Below are 24,940 nucleotides of genomic sequence, written 5' to 3'. Positions count from 1 at the left end.
ATACAAACAAACTTTCTCCTTTATAATATTAGTGTGACTATATGATGCCCGCAACTTCATCCGGGATCCATCTTCGATTTTCCGGGCTATGTCCGTCCCCGGGATATATAAGCTAACTCTGTAGAATAGGTTATCGGTAGTTGGGCCGTGAAAAGCTAGCAGACAGACAGGTAGAGTAGACAGACACACTTTCGCATATTTATATGTAATATTATGTAGTATGGAGTATGGATAATATTTGAACCGATTTTTACAATCTTTGACTTTCTTGACAAAGTTTGTAAACTTTGTAAAGAAAGTCAGGTTGGTTTCCTGTAAAAGACAGCTGATAGACCCTTTCGCCTTTTAAAATTAGCATTGAATTTATACGAGTAAAGCATTGAAATAATAGTTGCGTATTTATTATTAAGTAGCTTGTGTTCTACAATGTTCTACAAACGTATCTATTATCCATCGAACAAATTATATAGACGTTCGCACATCGACTTATTGGTAGCAATTATAGCAAAGTGACTATTAAGTAGGCAGTTCGGTTAGATAGCGTTTGTTTACGGCCTTAAGTATGCGAAGGCTCATTGCCGGTCACAATTAATAGCTGTCATGGAAAGCGATATTTCGCATTGGCTATTGCGTGATTTTGTAGGGGTTAACTCGATTACACTCGATGGGGCGGTTAAGCACTTTTGGTTTATGATATGTGTCGGTAGTAAAACTGGATGTTTATGGGAAATGTATCTACGTGTTATATGGCGATGATTCAGTAAGGTTTATAAAAACAATTGGTGTTTTTTTAACAGTAACTACGTAATAAGAGAAACTTAAGTCATTCCTATATTTGAAGTTAATTTGAAGACACGTTATTCAAAACTACGTAAGTAGATACTACTTAAGTACTTTACGTTTTCTCCCCGTGCAAAACCGGGGCGGATCAACTAGTCTTTCCTAAAGATGTAATAATTAAATTGTTCCTTTACCCAAATAAAATTAGACTGACATTAATCTTTCCAAATTGGAACGGCTTGATGGTGTATTGGAAATTCCAATACAATAATTTAAGTAACTCCTTTTTTCAAGTTAAACACTGTATTACCATTTCAATGTGCCATCCAGTCCTATCCGTTCGTGAAAGCAAAGATTCATAAGAAAGCGTTCTCCCTCGCGCATTATTCTATTACCTTAGAAGGCAGAATTGTGCTCGTGTACAGTTAATTAAATAAATCGTTATCGATTAAGGCTTCAGCGGTGAGTAACCTACGGGACATGTTCGTGCGCGGGGCACGCCGGGTGACGAGATACTATCGACACGAGTGTACCGGCCACTGCTTTATATGGCATGCGGTTCCTGGGTACACTTTAGTAAATATGTGCTATCCAACTATTCTTATAACTTACATTTTCTGCAACTTAGACATGGGCAGTCGACGATCTCTACTGGAGTAGAGAGTACTACTATGCCTAATTCCATACATATATGTGTACCTAATACGTACAAAATGAGAACTCACTCGCCATTTTTACTTTATGTGCCAACTGTCAAGCACGATTTTAGCCCTTATTTTAAAGGTGAACCGTACTTTTGACATGACGGTTGACACATAGAGTTAAAATAGAGAGTGAGTTCTCATTTTGTACGGACTATAGGTATATTTTTGTATCTCTCCGTTGTATTATTTTTTGAAGCTATAGCTAAAAGTGTATAACTGATGTCCACGAATTTATTGTGCGGATTTAAGTTTTTTTTTAAATCCTGTGTAAATTCTTTGATTTCCCGGGATAAAAAGTAGGTAGGTAATTATCCTACTTTAATTTGTCACTCTCTAGGTCTTTAACTAATATATTATATTTACACAAAAAGTCGCTGAGGCGTGATTGAAGGACAAACCAACACACAAACTCTTTTTCATTTAGGTTTAATTATGAAAAAAAAAATGATTTAACAGAAACTTCAACTACGTACCTATAGGTATTAATTTGCCTATCTGTAAGAGGCTGTTATTACCTACTTGTTAAACAAAAGAGAAGAAAGAACAAGTGTAAATTAAAAAAATTTAACTCCCCCGACAAGTGAAGGTTACAGTAACTAGAAAAGAGCTGATAACTTTCAAACAGCTCAACCGATTTTCTTGGATTATAGCTAAGAACACTCTCGATCAAGCCACCTTACAAACAAAAAGAAACTAAATTAAAATCGGTTCATTAGTTTAGGAGCTACGATGCCACAGACAGATACACAGATACACACGTCAAACTTAAAACACCCCTATTTTTGGGTCAGGGGTTAAAAAGCGTAGGTAGGTTAATTAAATCATTGATAAAGTCGGAATTGTATAAATCATGTTAATTAAATTCGTTAAAACCATTACATACAATGTTGCTTACACATTAGTAAATCAGGGCGGTGGCGGAAGAAATCACTATCGAGATCATACTGGAAGTTGGCAGTAAAACGTACCTAAGTAAAAAGTATTTACAGTCACGAATTCTAGGATCCTTTGCAAAATTGTAAAACGTAGATAGCTACAATACGTTATTTTAGATCAAACTTTAAAATATGCATAGGTAGGTAAGTACCTATACATAGTAGGCATAGTATAATCTTAGGTAGCTATGTACACTTAATGAAAATAATTAATGTTGTATGTCTGTCAGTTCAAATCCGTTACCTATCATCCGGACCATATCCATCCGATTGAGTTAAAATGTATACCTACCTAGGTACATTATTTTGTTGTTAGTACTTGCAGTTAGGTATCTGACATAGTAGGTAGCATCAATAAGGACATTAACAAGCTAGTATCACACTAATATTATAAAGGCGAAAGTTTGTAGGTATGTGTGTGTGTGTGTGTGTGTATGTTTGTTACTCCTTCACGCTAAAACTACTAGACGGATTGGGCTGAAATTTAGAATGGAGATAGATTATACTCTGGATTAGCACATAGGCTACTTTTTATCCCGGAAAATCAAAGAATTCCCACGGGATTTTTAAAAAACTACATCCACGCGAATGAAGTCGCGGGCATCAGCTAGTTGCATATAAATGCAAAAGTGTATCTGTCAGTCTGTTAAGTAAGTACTTTTTCATGGCTAAACTGATCAACTGATTTGGCAAGAAGATGGTTTGCACTGGAGACAGACAGGATAAGCACTAGGATATTGAAATGGTCTCCAAGGGATTTTAAAAACTAAGCCATGCGGACAAAGTCGCAGACATCAGTTCATCAGAAATAAATAAGGAGCAAGCGAGTTGGTGCGCGTCGTGGTGACTTCACATAAGAAAGATCTCTCATCTTGCACAGCTGCCGGCCGGCCTTCGTGTACATAATGATATATGCAACATCGACGGGCGGTCGATGGGGCAGACCCCCGCCCGCACCTCGCCAACTACATCACTCCTTTTATTTTCACCAAACAGGTCCACAGAAGCTATATAAAATTGCGATATTTTAATAAGAAACCGCCGCTGAATACCAATTAATTTGCCAAATAAAAATAAAAATCGCCAGCCCTGTGTACCGATTAATAAGTCATGCATTATTCAACTTTTCGTCTAATTAACTCGAAAAGCCTCGGCTCCAATATTATAATCGTGGTGATTATATTATTATGCCAATTTTCTACGCTCCTGCCCATATACCTATTGGACACTACCTAACATTATTTTCCAATGCGCAACTACAGGTGTCTAAAACTGGTTGAAGGAACGCAATAAAAGCAATGTTTAATGTGACAGAACTGGTTTGAAACTCTTGAGCCTAATCAATAAAAAAAAGTTCGAAATGGGTCTATCGAGCAAAGTATATAAGATGATTATGTTAAATTATGATCATAATTATTGCTGAAAAAGTAAGTTATGGGTCCGCGGAGCTTAGGAAAAAATGTTAGCGCGGCACTTCGTTAAGATATATCGTTATCATTGCGTCGGGAGCTGAAATGATCGAATTATCGACCAATATGTATTAGCTTTTTGCGATTCGCATCTGTCTTTCAACGTTACCAATTTGGTATGGTTTAATTAAGTGGGAAACATTGCGCGGAACTAGTCATTACTCTTTAATCGCTCATTGACTAGGGTGCTCATTATTGTTTTATTTGCGTAAAATATTGACGTAGTTAACGAAAGCCCCTATCCGCTGAGACCTTTATATTCCGTTCAAGGCCGGTGAGATCTTTATATTCATCACATTATAGTATCGTTTAAATACTAATACATACTAGAAAATAAAATAGAGAAGAGTAAAAACACCTCACCTTGCCTAATACCTAGGCTGTTAGATAGGTACATAATTTAAAAAACATGAATACTTAATTATTTTTTCAATGATAGACCGTATCTAAGTTCCTTCATAAATGTATGAGTTTAAATGTTTCATTTGTACTGTACCAACAAACACACTGAATAATCTTTTCGAAGCTTTTGGCATTGCTAATGTGTAAAAGCCTACCCACGAACTTATCGCTGAGAGCGACGCTTGGCGAGTCGAGCACTAGCGTAGCCGTTCTGTTCGCGGCATCAATTTTTTTGTTTGTAGACCAAAAACGACCTACACCAAACACTGTCATTGAACGTAGTTTTCCGCAAAATCTACGCTCTCAACTCCCAAAGAGCATAAAAATTAATTGGCATGACAACAGCTGATATGCACCGATACTATGCTAGTGATAAGTGTTAGTCTTTAGACTCAGATCAAAGAAATGTATGAAGCATGCCATGATACGCGCGTACAATGCGCGTTCGGCGATGGTCTTAGACTGGTTTGCCGCTTTTCTTGCCGCTTGACTTCGTGGGTAGACCGCAAGATTACAGAAAAAAACTCACTGTATACGTCATATTATGATGAACCTACTTAATTACACAGTTAAAAAATTGAATGATATCAGTCTAGATGGGTGATATAAATGGTAGTTCTTCCTATGTTTTCCTACGATTTTTATAAGCAGTAGAAGTTTCATAATGAAGAACAAGTACTTATTATAATATAGGAGACGAACTTGAAACAAAGCACGAGTTACAAACACCCTTACCTACCTTACCATGTAAAAATTGAGCCGTTTAAAAATTCGTCGCTCGCGATACGTCGCCGTCACTGCAACCAATAATTTCTCGTATCGAGCAAAATAATTATCTGTTATCGCCGAATTGATTTCGGTCGAAGAACGGAAAGATGGCGGCGGAATACAGACAGCAAAAATGTTTTGCTTGTAGCACTTTACAAGTTTCCAAACTTGATGCGCAACGCATTTTTAGGGTTCCGTATCTCAAAAGGAAAAACGGAACTCTCATAGGATCACTTTGTTGTCTGTCTGTCTGTCTGTCCGTCTGTCTATCCGTCTGTCGTGTCTGTCAAAAAACCTATAGGGTAGGTAGTTCCCGTTGACCTAGAATCATGAAATTTTGCAAGCAGGTCGGTTTTATAGAACAAGTAAAGGGAAAAATCCCAAAACCGTGAATTTCTGGTTACATCACAATTTTTTTTCTAAAATGTGTTTCAATTTTCAAAGTACGATAACTATACCAAGTGGGGTATTATATGAAAGGGCTTTACCTGTACATTCTAAAACTGATTTTTATTTATTTTTATGCATAATAGTTTTTAATTTATCGTGCAAAATGTCGGAAAAAATACCCCAGTAAAGAACCCTCGGTAAGCGAGCCTGACTCGCACTTGGCTGGTTTTTCTCCTCCTGCAGCTTAAGTATCTGTGTGAGCTTTCACTGCCATAATATTATTATTATTCTCAAAAACTATCAACAAAAAATTACAGTCTCTGTCTAGGTTTTACTTTTGCATGGCTAAACTATGTACCTACCTTGGCATGTAAGTAAGTATGTAAGTTTACTTGCGATGCAGTATTTTTTGCTGTGCGCAGGTTTCTATATTTAAACGCTATTTTAGCCCTATTTTACGATTTGACACCAACAACCTAAGTTATTTAGCATTTCTCAACATCAATAACATGACCAAATACGTGAAAGGCATTCGTGGGTTTTCTTTTGCCGACCGTACAGCGAGCACGGTATGAAGAATTCCGTTTTTAGCGACTCTGCGACTGTTTTGTTACCGTATGCGGCATAAGAGATGAAACGGTCTATAGCCAATTTAATTAATAGACGTTCCCGTCGACCATTCAACGCGCAACGGTGATGAAGTCATTATGCATACTTACAAAATAATAAAATCCTTTTATGGCGCCGGGTCTTATTCGTTTTCGTTAACACCTAGCGTTGGATTTTGCGTGTCGTTTTGTTAATTATTAAGTTTAAATGTTAATTATCAAGTTAACAGCCAATTATACGGATACGTGGACGATGCTTTATTATATTTATGCAATATAACTTTGGCGGTCATTATTTTATGTATAAGGACTCGGTCAAATTCTCTCTTAAAAATTTAATTGAGTTACCGGGAAGCATCGCCCACGTTTCGATAGCGGACCGGAGACGGTCGGGAAAGATCAAAGGAGACTTCGAATCGGCTTAGTAAATTAAAACATTGCAAAACAGCAATACCGTAGAGGTCTCGCATGGGCGATTTCAAAAATGGCGTCGCGCATCGACTGGTGACGACGAGTCAGTTTTTCGCAACCGTCTCCACTCGATAAATAATGCCGCGGACTTTGACAAAAACTCACCTAGTCCTGTTCGGTGGCCGGCGGCGCCGCTCCCCTCTCCACCCGCCCCGCTCTCGCCCGCACTCGCCCCGCAACTCGCCCGCACTCCCTCGAAGCTTTTTCTGCTCATTCCACGGCGCCGGCGCAATCGCAAACCGCTCACTTCCATTATCATAGACGTAACCCTAACTATTTACACGGCTACTAGCTAAATAATACCTACTTATATTTATGGCAATTTGTTAAACTTCACCGACTATTAAAACTGCAGGAACACGACCACGTTTACACTATACTTATGCGAGAGTATTCAAGGATAAGATGGCGCGGTTATTCTGTTTGGCGCGAGTCCGATGCGCGGGATTGCGGATAAACGATTTAACTTATGACTGTTTACTTAGCTATAAGGGTACGAGACCGGGTCTCTTTGGTAGGCATGTTAAATTTGTACAACGTAATAGAGTCCTCCTCGCCGACGCCGAGCCGGGGCTAGGGTAGCCCTCACGAAAACCATCTACGATACATCTACACTATGATACACGGAAGAGATTTCTAAAATTGCACTGGTTTCCAAACGCGAACATTTACGACGAAAGCGCGAATTAAAATATGTAAAAAATTCAATAAATCAACAAAAACAAAACCCGAAACACAAAATAATACGACCCGTTTCTATTCTAACATTAAACAGTTTATTGTTCATTCATTCTTAGAAAACACGAGTCTAATTCTTTGAAATTAATTAAAAATAATCACAACAACCAAACAACACTTAAATAACGAAAATAATTACAAACAATTTACAAACACAAAGCTAAAGAATGTTCGGCGGACTGCGATCGTATATCACTGGTGGAGCACGGGCACGCGCGAGCATGTGAGCATGTGCGCACGCGCAGGTCGGTGCGCACGCGCGAGTTAGTGCTCGGGGTGGCCTTGCGCAGCCGCCGCGGCCGCCGCCGCCGCCGCCGCCTTCTGCGCCTGCGCCTGCTTCTCCTGCTCGTTTAACTCTTTTATCGCTTGTATTTCTTTCTTTAACTTCATCCTTCGATTTTGGAACCATATTTTGATTTGTCTTTCCGTGAGACAGAGCGCATGCGCCATTTCGATGCGTCTCCTCCGCGTAAGGTAGTGATTCGTGTGGAACTCTTTCTCTAACTCTAGTGTTTGATATCTAGTATAGGTTTGTCTCCCTCGTCTTCTCAGGCCGTTCGCTCCTGGAACAACAAAAAACTGAATTTTAATAAACGTTGCATGTGGAAAGGTCATCGTCCCTTTACAGATACCAGATACAAGTTTCAAGAGCACACTTCAACTGAATAGAGAAAAAAGAAGTTTCAGTAACTTCGCTTAGCGTTTGATCGTTGAATGGGAGTGGTTGTCTACACAGCGTAGTTGAAATGACGGTACAATTGCCCGTGACGACAGCTTCATTTCGTTCAACTGTCAATACTGATAAATGGAACGGCGTGGTACGCCTTTTATTCGCCGAAGGGAATTGGTATTGCAAAGTTAATTATAAAACATAGACAATACACCGCCAATTAGTTTATGCAAATATTTTCACACAGACTCATTTTTCTCTTATAAGGAAGTCGGTTAACAATATCTAGAGTAGGTACTAAGTAGGTAGATGTATCAGAAGAAAATCAATCTGAAAAAAACTACGATATTCGAGTAAACTTGAATGATATTAAGTTAATTATTATATAACTATCGTGGGAAGATATATGAACGTAATTAATGTACAACGAATGCCCCCTTTACATGAAACCCTCGAATTGGGTACCGAGAAATCGATTCACGAGATAGCCGAATACGAGGCCAATAGCCGTGAGTCGTGAAAATTCGATCACGTGTAGGGTTGCCAATTACAAAAATAACAACCTTAAAGCAGGAACGCTTCAGTTGCCAAAACCGCAGCACAGTTATTCGAGATAAATATGTAAATCAAAAATGCTTCGGTCTCTTTTTTAGGGTTCCGTACCTCAAAAGGAAAAACGGAACCCTTATAGACTACTTTGTTGTCTGTCTGTCTGTCGGGGCTGTCAAGAAAACCTGTGGGGTATTTCCCGTTGACGTAGAATCATGAAATTTGGCAGGTAGGTAGATCTTACAGCATAAGTATTAAAGGAATAAATGCGAAAACCATGAATATGTGTTTAAATCATACTAAAAAAATTAAAATGTGCTCACGAAAAATTTAATTTACTAAATTAACTACATAGGGATAAAGCTCAGAGCGATATTAACTTGCAGAGTTCTACATAAAGGTGTAAGGTATATCTTGTACGATGGTGCGGAATCCTTCGTGTGCGAGTCCGACTCGCGCTTGGTCGGTTTTTTTTTGGTTGCAGCCCTGACCACATTATCCTGGCATTGCGGTTATGTATCGAAAGACTCCATTGCATGCGTCGAACACTTAATGTATAGGTTTGCACCCATGCTGGGTTCAATTTTATTTCGCTTCAGAAATACTTCGGAACTTGCGTAACGGGTTGAGGGCCAATCGGGAAGGCGTTTATAATAATGATTTATAATTACTTCTTGGAAATGTTCGAATGTATAATTTACTTGTAGGTCCTACCCACAGGTTTTTGGTAACAACATTTTCAGTATATAAGTATCGTATAATTTTGTTTTTTTTTTTTTGTGTGTGGAATAACTAACAAAACGCAAGCTTCAATTAACATTGCTTTCAAAATAATTCATGATGTATAAGTTTTATAGCCACGTAGTTACCTATAATATTATATAGGTTTAGTAGGTACGGAATGTTTTTTTAAAGAATTTAACCCCTCAAGGTATACCTACCTACCTACTAAGTAGACGCGCTTAGGACACCTTCGCCAATCTTTGTTTATCTGACCCCGTCATCCATACTTACTATACTTGCTATTATTATAAATGAAAGTGTGTCTGTCTGTCTGTCTGCTAGCATTTTACGGTCCATGTGTTTAACCGGTTTTGACGAAATTTGGTACTTACGGAGATAGCTTCCACCTTGGGGACGGACATAGACTATTTTTGTGTCCCGGAATACCAAAGAATTCCCACGGGATTTTTAAAAACCACGTGAAAGAAGTTGCAGAACACACATCTATTTGGCATAGAAACAGCCCAAACATTATAAAAAAAACTTAATCCACGCGGACGAAGTCGCGGGCATCATCGAATAGAAAACGAAAGTCGATAAATAAATATAATCGATGTTTAGAATGTAATCTCATGATTTTAAATTTTGTAAAGTATGCGTGTAGAGTCCGTCGAGGTAGAGCTCTGCCAAGCTTTCAGATTTTTACTGATTTATTACAATCAAGTTACGTTGTTACTCGTATTTAAAACGTATAATTCAGTCATGTAAAAATAAGACACGTCAAATCAAACTTCGTAAAGGAGCCCACTCGAATAACATATCGCTTTTAAAATTGATACAAAAATAAAAGCATTTCGGAGCGAGCCTCCGGACCGCTTCTCACAGTGTAAAAGGGTTGCCAACCGATTTAATGGCTTAATTATCTCAAGTACTCAGATCGAGGCAGCTTTTAAAGCCACGGCGCATGTACGGCTTTATCTATGCTCTTTATTGAATAACAGTTCAAGTGGAGTCTTAGGAGTGGACGATTTATTTAATTTTACGAGATAAGCGAGCGTGAAAATCGCGATACACTACTTTGTGTTCCCACCCCGGTTTTCTTCGAATGGAATTTCTGGAAATTTCTTTCTTAGGCTCCATTTACACGAGAACTTTATTAACGTGCGTTAAAAAGCGTCCAAACAGATCAAATGTATTCTCAAGTATATGTTCACACGTCAACGTTTTTTTACGTGTGGACAGATACTTGGGAGTAGATTTGTTCTATTTGGACACTTTTTTAATGGAGGTTAATAAAGCTCTCGTGTAAATGAGACCTTAAGGTGGATTTCCGTGGGTCTTCCGTGGTTCCGTAGACTGATGATGCTACTCGGCTGACATAGATCGTAGAGACTATGCAGAACTCTAAACACTATGAAAATGTAAAGCTGGACTTTCGAGTTGAACATCAGTGGCACCGCGTCAGTGACGCCCTGATAGAACAGCAGATTAACATACTATGTATTGTAAATGTAGGAAACGTCATTCGAGCTCAGTGACACTGGTTTCTTATATTTGCATCGGCTTCTCTCGGTGGAAAGTCCACTTCAAGGCGTCGTCGCTTCCGGGCCCGCCGCATCTACCTTTAATGGGGACTTGGGGTCGTCCACTTCATAAAGAGACTATAGATAGGTTCATGCAAAATCTCTAGTTCCAAGATAGGTATCTACGTTAATATGTTAGTCAGTTAGATAGTCCTTTTATGTACCCATGTTAATTGTAGGTACTCTTGTGGCATAACAAAATTGATTGAAATGGTGGTGTATGATCTCATACCCTTAATTCTGATGCCATAGACCTAATGCTGACCTAAATGACAAGGACTTAGGATAATCATGCAGTCTGATCTTTCTCTCTTTAGGTAAGTAGGTATACTAGTATCTAAGACACCATCTATATTTCCAGGGACCATTGGTTTCTCGCTTCTTATCCGTAATTTAAGAGAAGTCCGGAACTTGAGTGCAACCTTTTTAATAATTAACAAAATTTCTTTGTACCGGAGTAGTGGTTAATTGAGTGACGCTAATTGACTGAGCCGTAAAAGCCTCCGGGGGTACCGTAAATAGAACCTTTTCTTTCCTTTATGTAACGTGAATGTTATGTACGGGATTAAATAAATCCTGTTTTATTGCGTTAGAATAAGTTTTTTCATTAAGTTACATGCCTAAATTGGAATATTATGTTCAAAAAATTATATTGGATACCTAACTAGTCACTTACTTAACCCCTTAACATTCGTGTTAATCTTCGAATTAGGTAATATTTGCAGCCTCATACTGTGCAGCCTTTAATTGAGGCAAGCTGAGGTTGACCTAATTGATAGGAGTGATAGCACTCACCAATTACATGCTTTTGGAATGAGGATACAAGCATTATATTTTCAACTTCTCTGACACTGGTCGAGATGCTGCTGTCGAAACGCTTACTTATACCTACCTAAGCCTTACTAGCGGCTTAATACACAGAAATCCGCTTTTTTATGTGTGGACGCAAATAAAAAAAAAACTCTTTTCACGCCACATGTGCCTAATTAAGCCCAAGCTACCGAGCCAATTTGCGCCTTGTAAATTTTTCTCAAAAGCTCGCGTATGCCACAACAGTAATAAAGTTGACAGAAATGACTTCATTAAGCATCATTCGCGGCTAGCAAAAAAAGAGTCGTGGAGTCCCCAAATAGGTATATAATGACGCCGAATGTTTCCGTAAACCACAAATCTTGGGAGTTGGAACATCATCTGCGTATCGGGTTCCGGAGTCGCGTTGCAAGGGTAACGCCCTTTGTGTCATTCGTGTCACTATATTTTTTCAAACTACCTTCCATATTGAGTTCTGTTGATAAAAACCCCATTAGCAGATGTTCCAATAAGACTTTTTATCTTTAAGATAGTAGGTTATATTTTTAAAATGTAGCTACCTACAGTAGATATTTAGACAAGTAGGTACACATTATTGCTTATTTTATTCAATAAGTAGATTTGTATTTTTTTATAAAAATACAAATCATTTAAGTATCATAGTAATACAAATCAGTAAAATTATTTATAAATTTTATACAGGATAAGAATCACCAGAGCTTTATTTTAAGCCCTTTCACAGCTAGATCCGATAAATCACTATAAGTAGAATCAAATAATGGATCGCGCCAAAATCGTCGTTTCAGTATTAGGTACTTAGGTACCTACCACAACCGTGAGATAAGGGGGAAAGATAAATTACTTTTGTTATAAACTACGAATGAATTGCATGAATTGCAAAGTCAGCCCATTCCTAAGTTATTCTACTTGAAAAGTAAAAAGAAAGCCAACACTTCCACGGAAATCGACGCAAGTCGTTCCCAAGATTCTCTCCGAACAAGTGTCAGGCCCAACCCGTTTTGCAACACGTGTTGCAAACAAAAGAAACTTGTCCAACTTCCCCCCGTCGCCCCGTCGGGCGACAAAAGGATTGCACAAGTTATATTAGTCGTAAAGAATTTTGGACTAAGATCTATAGCCTGTAAACCGCCCGTAATTTCCAATGTTCCCGCAATCGCGGGGGACATTCGCAACAACTGTTGTTTGCTTCAATGTTTTAATTGTTCCTAATTCGTAAAACTTTTCATGTGATTTACGAGTGTTGTTTCAGAATCGGCCGCTTTTGATTGCGAATGTTTGGCTTCTTTCTCGGCCATGTGGTCGAAAAAAGGCGCCGGAAGTGGTTATTTACACTTGCGGGGTATTAAAGCGATAATGACAAAACAATAGCTATTGATTTTTTACTCCTGTTAGTTACCCGTAGAAAGAATTTTATGGCCATAGAATTGTCATGGTTTTAAAAAGTATTATAGTCAGATGGCTAGCCAGCTGTTTCGCTTTTTTTAAAAACTAGCGGAGTTCGTCCGCGTAGGTTTAGGTTTTTTAAAAATCCCTTTGAAACCCTTTGTATTGGAATAAAAAGTATCCTATTTCAGTCTCCAGGATGCAAGCTGCCTTTGTTTCTGTCAAGATGGGTTCAGCAGCTGACAACTGTAACAACGTCCTAAACAGACTTTTGCTCTGTCGCCTACATTCCATACTAAGTAATATAATAAATGCGAAAGTTGGTCTGTCTGTCTGATAGCTTTTCACGGCCCATCTGTTTAATCGATTTTGACGACATTTGGCACAGAGATAGGTATAGTTTCCATCCCGGAGACGGATAGGTAGGTAATGTAGGTATGTATACGTATTCTACTTTTTATCCAGATCCGAAGCAGAGTTTCTAAGGGTTTTTTAAATACCTGAATCCAAGACAATCATCTAGTATTAAATGTTTAATGTCTCTGCCTATGAAGTTGTATAAAATCAAGAACGGCTGAAACAGGCGATATTATAAAACTGATTAGATCAGCATAATGTTCGATGAAACAATTCCTTTAATAAACATTGTTAAGTAGGTATTCAATAGGCGAGTCTAATGAGACGAATTAAGATAAAATAGTGCGTCCGATTGCGTAGAACATGAGCTTTCAGTTGAATGTGTCTATAACTGGTACTTACCAGCTGGATAAGCCGCGATTATCTGCAGTCGAATAAATTACTTAAATAGGTAATTGCCTTCGAAACTGTTTTACTAATGCTGAAGTATGAGCCTAGGGACTTACTAAACCAATAAACCTGTTCCGCTTGACGGACTGATTGACAGATTAATAAAACTTATTAATAATCTTGGATAAAGGATTGGTCTCCTATCGGAGCGCAGCGGAGACTTATTTTGTGGTTTTATGACACAATAATAGTATAATGACATAATTATACCTATATGAAACGGATAAGTAGGTACCTACTAGGTACGTAGTACCACGATAAATATGATAATTTCGGTTATATGGATCTTATACAAATACAGAAACTTGCTTATCTATGAGAGTATTTTTAATTAGACTTTTCCGAAAATATTTCCAAAAAAGAGTGGTTCTTCCTACCTATCACAGAATTTTAATTAAGTTAATATAAATTGTGTCTGGTATTCTTTAATTTCGGGACAACGAGGCACCTATATTTTTAGCTACATATTATAATATATAAATAATTTGACTCGCCTATACATAATCTTTTGTAAATATTTACGTCTTTACAATAACGTGCACTGATACTTCAGTTAGCTATCTTTAGGTAACTAAGTAACTATCTACAAAGCATTGCTTCTCAGTAACATCGATAAACGTAATTTGCAATAATCGACGGACCGATCACTTTTCCAAATTCCGCTTATTACACGTGCAAGTCGACCAGACTTCCTGGTCAATACAACGCAAATTGGTAATTTGAATCGAAAATTACAAGATTGTATGAAAATGTTTGGGCGCAAGGACTGGGTGCGATCAGGTTTATGTAGAACAGCAGTGTTTTACATATCATACATGTAGGTATACAGATGTCTACACACTGACGCTACCTGGGTGGTCCGGAATCGAACTCGGCGATTATAGAGTATATAACGTTCACATCATCGCCGCGCCTCTTCTTTCGCATCTATATGTAGATATTCACAGAAATATACAGGATGTGTTGTAACCAAAATGTTTTTTGTTTCTACTCATACACCTCTGCGATTACGGGGCCGTGGTGTCTAAAAAACTCAAGCAATTGATTTCAAAAAATGTAATTTTTCATGTTTGTATATTATTAGATTTTCATAGGCAAGTAGGTAGGTATGCTTGTAGGTACATTTTAATTTTAAGTTACAAAAAGTACCTTTAACTACCTTTTCTAAATTATTAAGTAGGTGCATTTAAATAATGCCATAAATAATATCCTACTATACCTATTACCCAAAATAGTGAGTTCTTTCTATTACATTTGTATCACTTACTTATTCAGTATTATAGCAAGTACCTAATACACAAGTAAGTATAATTTACACGGACACTATTAGGTATGTGTTCCACTTCGCAAGTGACAAAGGACATAACTAAAAAAAAATACTTATTTAAATCCACCTGTATATACAAAGCAATTAATATTAAAATAAAACTTCACTTGAATTTACGGTACCGATACGCAGTGTAATTAAAGAAGCTTATTGGTACAGCCAGAAAAAAACTACACTTATTGCCTAAAATAGGTAATTTATGTACCTAACTTAAAGTACCTAGGTACCTGTTTTAGTTTTTATCTTAATCACTTAAACATATTATTAATTCATATAAAAAATGAAAATAGCATCTTTCAAGGTGCACGTGAGCTTTTAGATAGCCATTTTGAATAATTCAACTTCAGTGACAAAGTTGCCATATGAGGTCACATCATAAAAAGTGGACACATAAGAATGCAACGGACGTGTGTACATTTTAATTATAGGTAATAGATTTTCCAAGATGCCGGTGAAACATTACCGCTATCTACTCAGCGGAGTTCCAATCAGTCCACTAGATGTGTATCGACTTAAGAGTAAAGGCTGCTTGTTATCTCAAAAACACAATATGAATAATGCATTAGCGCTCGATGCCGCATACTCGCGTACACTTAAATTGGCAAAGTATAATTGACTCAAAGTTTGAAAATGAAACAGAGGAGTGGAAGACTTATAAGGTGAGATATTTCGACTTTTTTATGCTTTTTTTATGTGAACTGTACACAGATTTTGTAAAGGAGCCATTTTAAAACGATTGTATTGAAAATTACGACATACAGACTACAGTAAGAATGACTAAGAAGCTTACTCAAGTGACATATTTTTACAACTTGCTGATTTAAAGTCGGCATAACATTTTTCGGTAAGTTATCTATCAGCAAAAATCTTTTTAAATTAAGTAATTGGATCTGAAAGATATCTATATTCATTAAAAAGTAAAGAAACTTATTTTATATTCGATAAGCGTATAATCAATTAGTAAACGACAGGGAAGATGTATATTTTAAGTGATCTTATCGTTACTTTTTCAAATGAAATGATTGTTTTGTGATGACATTATCCTTGCGAATCATACAACAATATGAAGAGTGTTTGTCTTATCAAAATTTATCAATCTATGTTTATGATCTGGCAACGGTGTTCTATGTCAAAAAATGCATACCTATACTTACTTAATCCTTTTTTAATAAATAACGATGTTGCCAAGTAGGTAACTTATAGACAGGTTACTAGTAGATTGATTATATTGTTATTAATATCAATTTTTAGCCGTAATTTGACACTAAACGGATCTCGAAAACCATAGCGGAAAATGGATGATATAAAGTTTATTCAAAGGTACGTAACGTACGTATTCATCAATTGTAGTGTTTTGTCTCTTTATTGTAACGTAGGTAGGTATTCTTTTATTGCCTGCAATTTGCTGACCATTCTCAACACACTATTTGGGCGTTTGTGCCCTCATTCGATTCGTATTTTGACGGATGGTACCTACGTTACGATAAGTAAGTACGTTTTGTATGATGGACACTTTGTATTTTCACGAATTACGGAAACGAACCGAATACGAATGCACAAACACTCTTCAAGTTCTAATACTTACGCACACTGGTTCTTAAGCATGCAGCTGGCTCTCCAAGCCAGGCGGATTTAAGATAGAATTGAATTACCATGCAGAGATGCTATCGGGACTGTCTGACGTGATATCAAGACACAGCTATTTAAGGACCGAATGTTGCCAGAGTTTAGTTTGCAAATCGGCGGGATGCCATAAATTTCTATAATAAAATCTAGGGAAGGTTGACGGAAATCTCCCAATATTTATATGGATTTTATATCATTTATCTAGACTTCTAAGTATATAAGTTTATGTTAATGTGGTTTGATATCTAATACGTAGGTACATACTACATAGATAGATTACATAGTTATACTTTTTTTTTCGCTATAATTACTCATGTCTATCTATCTGAAAGGGTACCTGTATGCATAGATGTATTTTCTTAATACATATTATGGCAACATATCGTCGAAAAATTTCACAGCGAATTATAAAAATTGCAAGAAAATAATAATTAATCGACGAATTAATAAGTTGTAAGTTATTAAAATAATTGCGTAGGCAATATCAGTGAATATGCGACATCTTACCTACTTTGGAGGCCTTTAATCGAGAAAATTATAATTATGGAAGCAGCACGTTCGTTTAGTCCTCAGTTTAATGTTTTTTTTATCAAGCCCACCAAGCCCTAGACTATAAAATATGAAGCTGACATTCTAAATGCAAATTGCTGATTGGTGAAGACTGATGTATTGATAGAAGCCTCCAAGAAATTAACCAAATGGAATAGGTAGGTAAGTACCTACCGTGTAAAGAAATTAAAACATTAATTTGCTTACTTGTTTTTGCTGACTATTCCTGTGCCTAGAGAATATAGGTAGGTATTCTATTATAATATTTAGTTTTCATAATAATTTTTTTAATTATATACATATAATTATAAGTGCACCCCAAAACACTATTTGAACCCTTTTGTCATCATTTTTCAGTATATTGGTTCCATATTGGCCCATAGATCAGCGTCGATTGCAATAAAAAGCGGACGTCCCTCCGGGATTAGGTTAAACCTTGACGTATGTGGCATGGAACAGCCTCAGACTTTTCCTTTGTAAAGGGGATAGTCATCCAAGTAATTTAAAAATCAATATCGAGAGACATTTAGACAACGTATGGGCAGTTAAGAGCTTTAGTACATAACGTTCAAAGACTTTCCATGACAATAAATATGATGAATATATGCGTTCTTCAGTTTGAATGACTCAATAAATCTATAATGCTTGCAGATATCTGATTCATAAGAGCGTGCATGGTCTAAATTGAATGACGTCTAAATAACAGAATTGATGTCTAAATTCATCTCTAAATTGAATGAAGGGCGCGTTATTACTTTATTTGAAGTAGTGCATTCACGCAAATAATTCAACAAAACCGAATCTGTGAAAACGTACTAACAAGATGCAGCTGTTGCGATCTCTCAAACGGAGACCATTTTGAAAAACTCGTTAGGGTTTTCGAAAATAGAATATAAAATGTGTCACTCCTTCCCCAATAAATCAGCCATGATTAACTAACGTATACGAAGCGCTTCGTGTGACGGGGCAGTACCTCATTGGGTGGCGTGGTCGCCATATTGCTCCGAGCTTGTAGCTGTCAAAGTTTGAAATATGGCAGCTTGCTTTTCTACGGTCGGATTAGTCTCTGTCTTGTCTTAAAATAACGACCTGGATACGAATCATGATATCGCAAACAAAATCACAGTTCAAAGTGACAATGCCCATGGGTCTATTGTGAAGAAAAAGGTCAAGTGGTCGGTATTTATCCCAAAAACATGTTTTGACGTCACGGATTTTATGTGAAAAATTGATCTTTTGTTCTGGATTTGTAAAATTATATCGCTACACTGGCTGTGGAGAAGTGAATTTTTTGATTTATATTTTGACGTTGAAGCCAAAACATTCTATTCTTTTGTAATTTAAAATTTATAATCACCATAAAAATGTCAGATTCGAATAATCACATGATATAAGGCTGCTGTTTTCCTTTGTACGAATTTTGGAAACACATTCGATTTTTAATACATTACACCTCTCTACCAACTTATAATATTTTGAGCTTTTTGTATCACAATAAACACCAAAACAACAACGATTCATGACCTGAAATAGGTACAAGTAAACCAAAATATTAACCAACTATTAAACTACTTAAGTAACAAGAGCTATTCCCATGGAATTAGGAAAATTAATTCTTGATAAGTAGGTACAACTAGTAGCAAAAATCGTGTTCATGAAGCTGTCAAAATTAGTGTGACACTGTCACTAATTGGAGTCCGTAATTTTTTTTTCTTTGGAATGACCCACCCTGTGGTAAGTAAAGGGTACCTACTAAGTACCTACCTAACTACATAGAGGTCGTTGAAACCAACTAAACTTACTTAAAAGCTTCTCCCTACAATGTTGTTTATGAAAAGCGCATGAAATACCATCGATTCTTGTATGAAAAACGTTGTCTTTACGTACTCTGCAAACCGCTAAACTTTATCGGTGCGGTAACAACTTTGATTGTAGACCGCGAAGTAGGCGGGCGACTCCGCGCCGTCCACGTACCCATCGGCGATACAAATCATACACTGACCCCCAACAATTTCACCCTTATGTTAAGACATTAAGGACCATTATTTTCCATAAACAGAAACGGTACGTGAGACGTCCGTACTACTAAAGTGTCCGATTAACTGAACCAACAATTTGTGATTTAACCTATGTAGGTACATGAAAGGGAATCATAACATTCCGATAGCAATCTCACTTGATTTTATGATTTTACTGGTAGTGGCAGCAAATCAAAATCACGATAAAAGGAAAAAAGAGTTTTTTTAAATAATTGTTTTACTTTATATTAATGTGGGCTGTTACTATATTATAGTTAGTAATTAATTATTATCGTTGATAATTTTGGGAGCTGATTTTTCATTTATTTTTTACAGTAGATACCTATTATTACAAATTACAATCCATTTAAATTTTAAAAGTGCAAGTAAAATTAAATTTAGAATTTTTATGAACCTATTCTAAAATAACAGTTAGCTCTACCTGTGGCTCTCTTTAATAAGTTGTTCGTCATTGGTACCTAAAAATAAATGTCCAGATTGGACACGTACAAAAAGGCAATTTTATTTAAGTAATTGAATCTATGTCAAACATTCCGAATACCTATAAAGTTTTCAGAGTTAATTTACTAGATCGTGACTGTGCCTGCTAACCGTACGCTGAGTCGAATATAATAAAATATCAGTAGAAATAATACCGCCAAGTCGCGACTTGCATTGCTCCGTGGCTCATTATATTGATAGCCTTTTATATGAAATTGCTGCAAAAAGACTGTTGACACAAGCCAATTATATTAGCACTGCGGTTTGCTTGTGAATACGGGCAATTTAACTTGCAATAAAAAATATGCGTACTGAAATGCTTTACGACTAGCATTTGCTGTCGCCATAAACGACACGTTAAAATACAAAGAGGATACAAAGAAATATACAGGTGCGGGTATCGGCAGATTCTTCATGGTAAAGAATTTCATAATTAGGGCGGGGAAAATTGTCGGTACTTAAGTATGTGAGGTTAAACACACCTTGTATGACGAATGCGAAAATAATGATCGAGCAGATGCACAGCGGTGACCTATGAGTGGACTTTACCAAAAGGTCGTGAGTTCAAATCCTGAATACTATGCTACACCTTTTTATACGTGCCTCTGAAAATAGATTGAGCGTGGGACGTGACAGAAAATTAAAAATAGAAACTCGCTTGTTAAATTATACAACCCAGTACTTTATAATTACATAGGTACTTATGTTTACTATTAGTTTCCTACTTACTTTATCAGTACTATTACTATTATTAATAATAGTAAAAAGTTACTATTCACACAGATTCATGCTCGACGAGCAAGCTAGCAGCAAACAAGCAATAATAAAAACTTGAGCTGGATGTTCTATCTACGAACCCAGAGTAAGTATGTCTTTAGTACGAATGTTTGACGAGCAAGTTTCACAGAGCATGCTCGACGTTGCGTCAAAACGTTCAAAACTAAAAAATTATGAGCACACATGCATATTATACTTAATGATAGCATTTACTAAAGACGTTAAAAATAAAAGAAAGTCGGTAGGTACTTTAATAGATTGAACCGCCCGCATTACGTATTCCTAAACTTAAATCTTAAAAGCCCCTGAAAATTTTAAAGCACTGTAGTCATGGGGGAGGAAATCTTATTTAGAGCTCCAGTAGCGGTCGGATGCAGGCTTAAAGTTTTGTAAAGAAAGCGCAGTTTTGAGGACTCAAATCTTGTGACATGAATGCAATGGCGGAAGTTTTATAAGTATATTAACATTTTTTTTGGTTAATATTATGTTACAACAATCAAAAAAAACTAAATTTTATAAAATGCATCGACATTAACGTCCAATATCAATGGATTGTTTACCGACTTCAACAAAAGGAGGTTAGATACTTAGGACCACCAGACAGCAAGGTAGTGTACTATATACCTATAGTAATATAAATTTTGATAAGCGTCAATGCAAAGATATGATTTGAATGTCACAGGGAATCAGAGCGCTGTGGAAAGTAACCAGCCTAAAATGACCCCTAAAGGATACCTAATCACTCTTGTTTAATAGGTCCTGCTTCGTAGGTGTCGGAGAAGATGGATGCCGGAAGCACACCGGAAGATTCTACGCCGTAGCAGTGAGTATTAGAACTGAGTAGATACTTAATCTTACTATACCTACGTTTTCTATAAAGAAAACTTTATATTTTTGGAATGAAAGGAAATGAATTTATACTTATGATAATATGTCAAGATTCTACCCCAGTTCGGAAAGCAATTTTACAGAGAAGGGCCAGTAAAAATCTCAGCAGTTGTTCTTTTTTTTTAATAAAATATTACAATATGTAAATATACAATTTCGGTACACAATATTATTATGTGTGTAGTAGGTATGTATTTTTAATGAGTTATTTATGTATAAGTTATTATAATATAATGTAAAGTTTATGATAGAACCAACTAACTATTTACTTATCTAAGTATACTGTTGTATTATTTTGTTTTCATCGCTTGAAGTCATAAAACTGCCTTTGTGCATTTTATGTTTTTGTTTAATTTTCATTTGCATCCTATCATGGCAATGTATGTTTTGTCTATCAATAGAAACTTTATCTAGAAAGGTTGGCAATGTAAGTATTGTTTTGTTAATTTGTATACTTGCATAAAGATTCCATTGTTGACTTCATTTATCTACTTGGGTATATAGCTACAACATGTATCCAAGTAGATAAATGATCTTAAGTACTGTGTGCATAATGCTTAAAGTTTCGTTGAAGCAGGGATTGCGAGATTTTGTCTGCATTCAAAATGAATATTCCCAGATTTGGAAGCTGAATACGCTGTTGAGATATCACGGTCTCGTACTAGATTTATTACAAAGAAAATTCGTATTATTTAAAAGAAGACTAAAAAAATATTTTTGCACTAGTTCTAGATTTTTGTGACTTTGATAAAACCTATATACCTAGATACCTACTCACAAAAAACCCCTAGGTGGGTAGGTACATTACAAAAATCCTAAGTCAAACATTGGGCTATTAGCTTTGAGTGTCAAAGTTACCTCTCAAAGCTCGTAGCTTTTTCAATTTTCTAATTTTAATATTTTTTTACTAATCTAAAATAACTCGGCAACTATGTATCTCTATAAATTTTCAAGAACATGCAATAGGTAGGTACCTCATATTCTATTGAAATGATTCTTAACTGATTGATTTAGTTTTCAAAAATAATGAAAAATAGCCTATCCAGGTCTTTAACTATCCCCATGCAAAAAGTCATGTAAATCCGTTGTTCCGTTGCGATGTAATTGATGGGCATACAAGAAAACCAACAAACACACACACTTTCGCATTTATAATATTGGTAATGATATGGGTAATGATTTCTCAATGCTGAAATAAAATTCGAAAACATTTTCAGAAAAACATAAAAAAAGAAAATGGCTACTTTATGACGAAGTGAACGTCCGCAATCGGCCGTCACGCTGAAACAACCAATAAAACGTTCCCTCCAAACCTGTGTCAATAAAGATAAAGGAAAACTAATACAAACAGGAATAGATACGTGATAAGAAAACATTTATTCCCTATGTTTAATGCATGATTTGTCATAATTTTCCAGCCTCCCCCCGTCCGTTGTTTTGTAGCGAGGAAATGGGCGCTTATGATTTATCGTCTATCTTATTTATCTCGGAAGAGAAAGATTGTTAGGGGGAAACATTGGAAGTTTTCCCAGGTTTATTAACAAATATGCTGCCGAGATTGCGGCAGAGTAATTGCTATTTATACTTATAAGCCCTTTTGCCTAAACTGGTGGCTTAATGTAATAACTATGTAATAAAGAAAAGTTAAGAATACTATTTTAAAAACATGAATTCACATTCTTTTGCATGCTTTATATCGCCAATAAAAAAAATAAAAAAAAATATTTTTCTTAAACAGTTAGGAAATATTTTTGATAAAAAGAGTATCAAAGTAGGAAGGCTTATAGCTAATGAAGTCGAGTTAACTCGAATATTACCTGCCTAATAAACTTATTATTCGATATTCAGGTTTAAAAAGTTGAAAAAATTACGACTAGAGACTCTTCTGTTAATTTGGTATAGGTACATAATCTATAAATTGATTGTGTATCCCAGATATATATAGTGCTATCTTTTTCTACAGGAAGCTGTTACTTACTTTGTTAGACCTATACCTCATTTTAGTTTAGAAATTTTGTACAACCGAATAATTAACCACAATATTAGCAGACAACAGAATTATAATAGGTGTCGTTCTCCAAATTGACCGGATAGTTATATAAAAAAAAATAGGTACAACACACGATCGTTGATCGTGTTCCAAAAAAAGTAACTGTACCTTTTAGCCTTTTAAATTCCCTACGTAAGCGGCAATAAAGCCGCGAATCAAAAGTCCCCCGTAAATCACAATATGGCGTCCACTGCCCCGTGTTTGCACTCGCCCACATAATCCGTTCATACGGCGGTAAATCCATCCTGCACTGTCGCGTACGCCACTAAATCATCATAAGAGAATCCCGTTCTATATTTGTACACATATACCCCCTAAAGATCAAAGATATTGCCAAAATATCATGAAAATACTACGCTGTTTTGCTGTTTATACATCGAGCAATATGTTACGAAGGAGCTCGTAAAGTTATCCTATTACTTATTCATGCCGATATGAATAGAGACGTTTTTTTCGTTAAACCAATCCAGAATCATTATCAGATCGTACCATGTCGGGTACCGTGAAAAACTAGCCGATATATTCCGATTCTTTTTGTTCGATTTCAGCGCGCGCCCGTTACTGAAAAAGCTTGCATCGTAATGCAATCGTGTGGCATTAGTTTTGCAGTTTATCAGCGCATTCTCACTGCAAAGCTTTGAGGGATTATATGGCGGTGCGGTGTGGAATGAAATTGTATCTCTAAACTAGGATTCTCGAACAATATCGCTTTGTTATATTATTTTCACACTGTGTAACCTATTGTTTACCTTGAAATATGGGCTACTTCAAATTATTTTTCTTTAATCTCTTTATTTTTACTAAGCTGCACTTTTCATCCATTGTAAAAATTTATTAATAGCCTTTAGCATACTTATTACTTAGTTTACCTATATAAAATTTTAGATATAATTAAGATAAAAAATCTTAATGAAGTTTAGAACTTTCAATCTTTTAAGATTAATACTTAGAAAGTAAAGTAAAGCAGACAAAAATAAGCTAAACTTAAAAGGTCTCTACTAATCTATACTAATAAATAAAATTGGAGTGTCTGTCTGTAATTTCGAAATAACTACCTCATATTAAGCTCATATGGTTATTTGAACGATACCATAACTGAATCACACGTTTTTAAAATTTTTGTCTGTCTGTCTGTCTGTCTGTCTGTCTGTTTGAAAAGGCTAATCTTTGGAACGGCTGAACCGATTTTGACGGGACTTTCACAGGCAAGTAGAGGATTGACCAGGGCGTAAAATAGGCTACTTTTTTAACCGACTTTTAAAAAGGGAGTTGTGTTTTTCTACCTATGTACACCGAAATCTCCGAGATTTCTGAACCGATTTGCGTCATTTCTTTTTTAATCGATAGAGGAACTTTGCGACATTGTTTCATAAAAAATTTGGAGTCCAACTCC

General features: G+C 36.2%; 1 protein-coding gene and 1 long non-coding RNA gene across 2 annotated transcripts in view; both read right to left on the bottom strand.

Moving 5' to 3' along the window:
* The window catches only part of LOC123869171, a 42,239-nt gene extending 35,567 nt beyond the window's left edge, over positions 1 to 6,672 (bottom strand). The window contains exon 1 of the long non-coding RNA XR_006796828.1: positions 6,633 to 6,672. This is a non-coding gene — a long non-coding RNA (uncharacterized LOC123869171). The remainder of the gene's footprint in view (positions 1 to 6,632) is intronic.
* An 18-nt stretch (positions 6,673 to 6,690) lies between these two features.
* LOC123869166 (homeotic protein ultrabithorax) overlaps positions 6,691 to 24,940 on the bottom strand; it is a 147,092-nt gene continuing 128,842 nt past the window's right edge. Inside the window, exon 2 of the mRNA XM_045911939.1 lies at positions 6,691 to 7,828. Coding sequence (XP_045767895.1) covers positions 7,530 to 7,828 — 299 coding nt within the window. The 3' untranslated portion in view covers positions 6,691 to 7,529. The remainder of the gene's footprint in view (positions 7,829 to 24,940) is intronic.

The sequence above is a fragment of the Maniola jurtina genome, chromosome 10 (assembly GCF_905333055.1).
Source record: "Maniola jurtina chromosome 10, ilManJurt1.1, whole genome shotgun sequence".
NCBI lineage: Eukaryota > Metazoa > Arthropoda > Insecta > Lepidoptera > Nymphalidae > Maniola > Maniola jurtina.
Note: the sequence above shows the minus strand (reverse complement) of the source record. Positions and strands in the feature narration are given on the sequence as shown.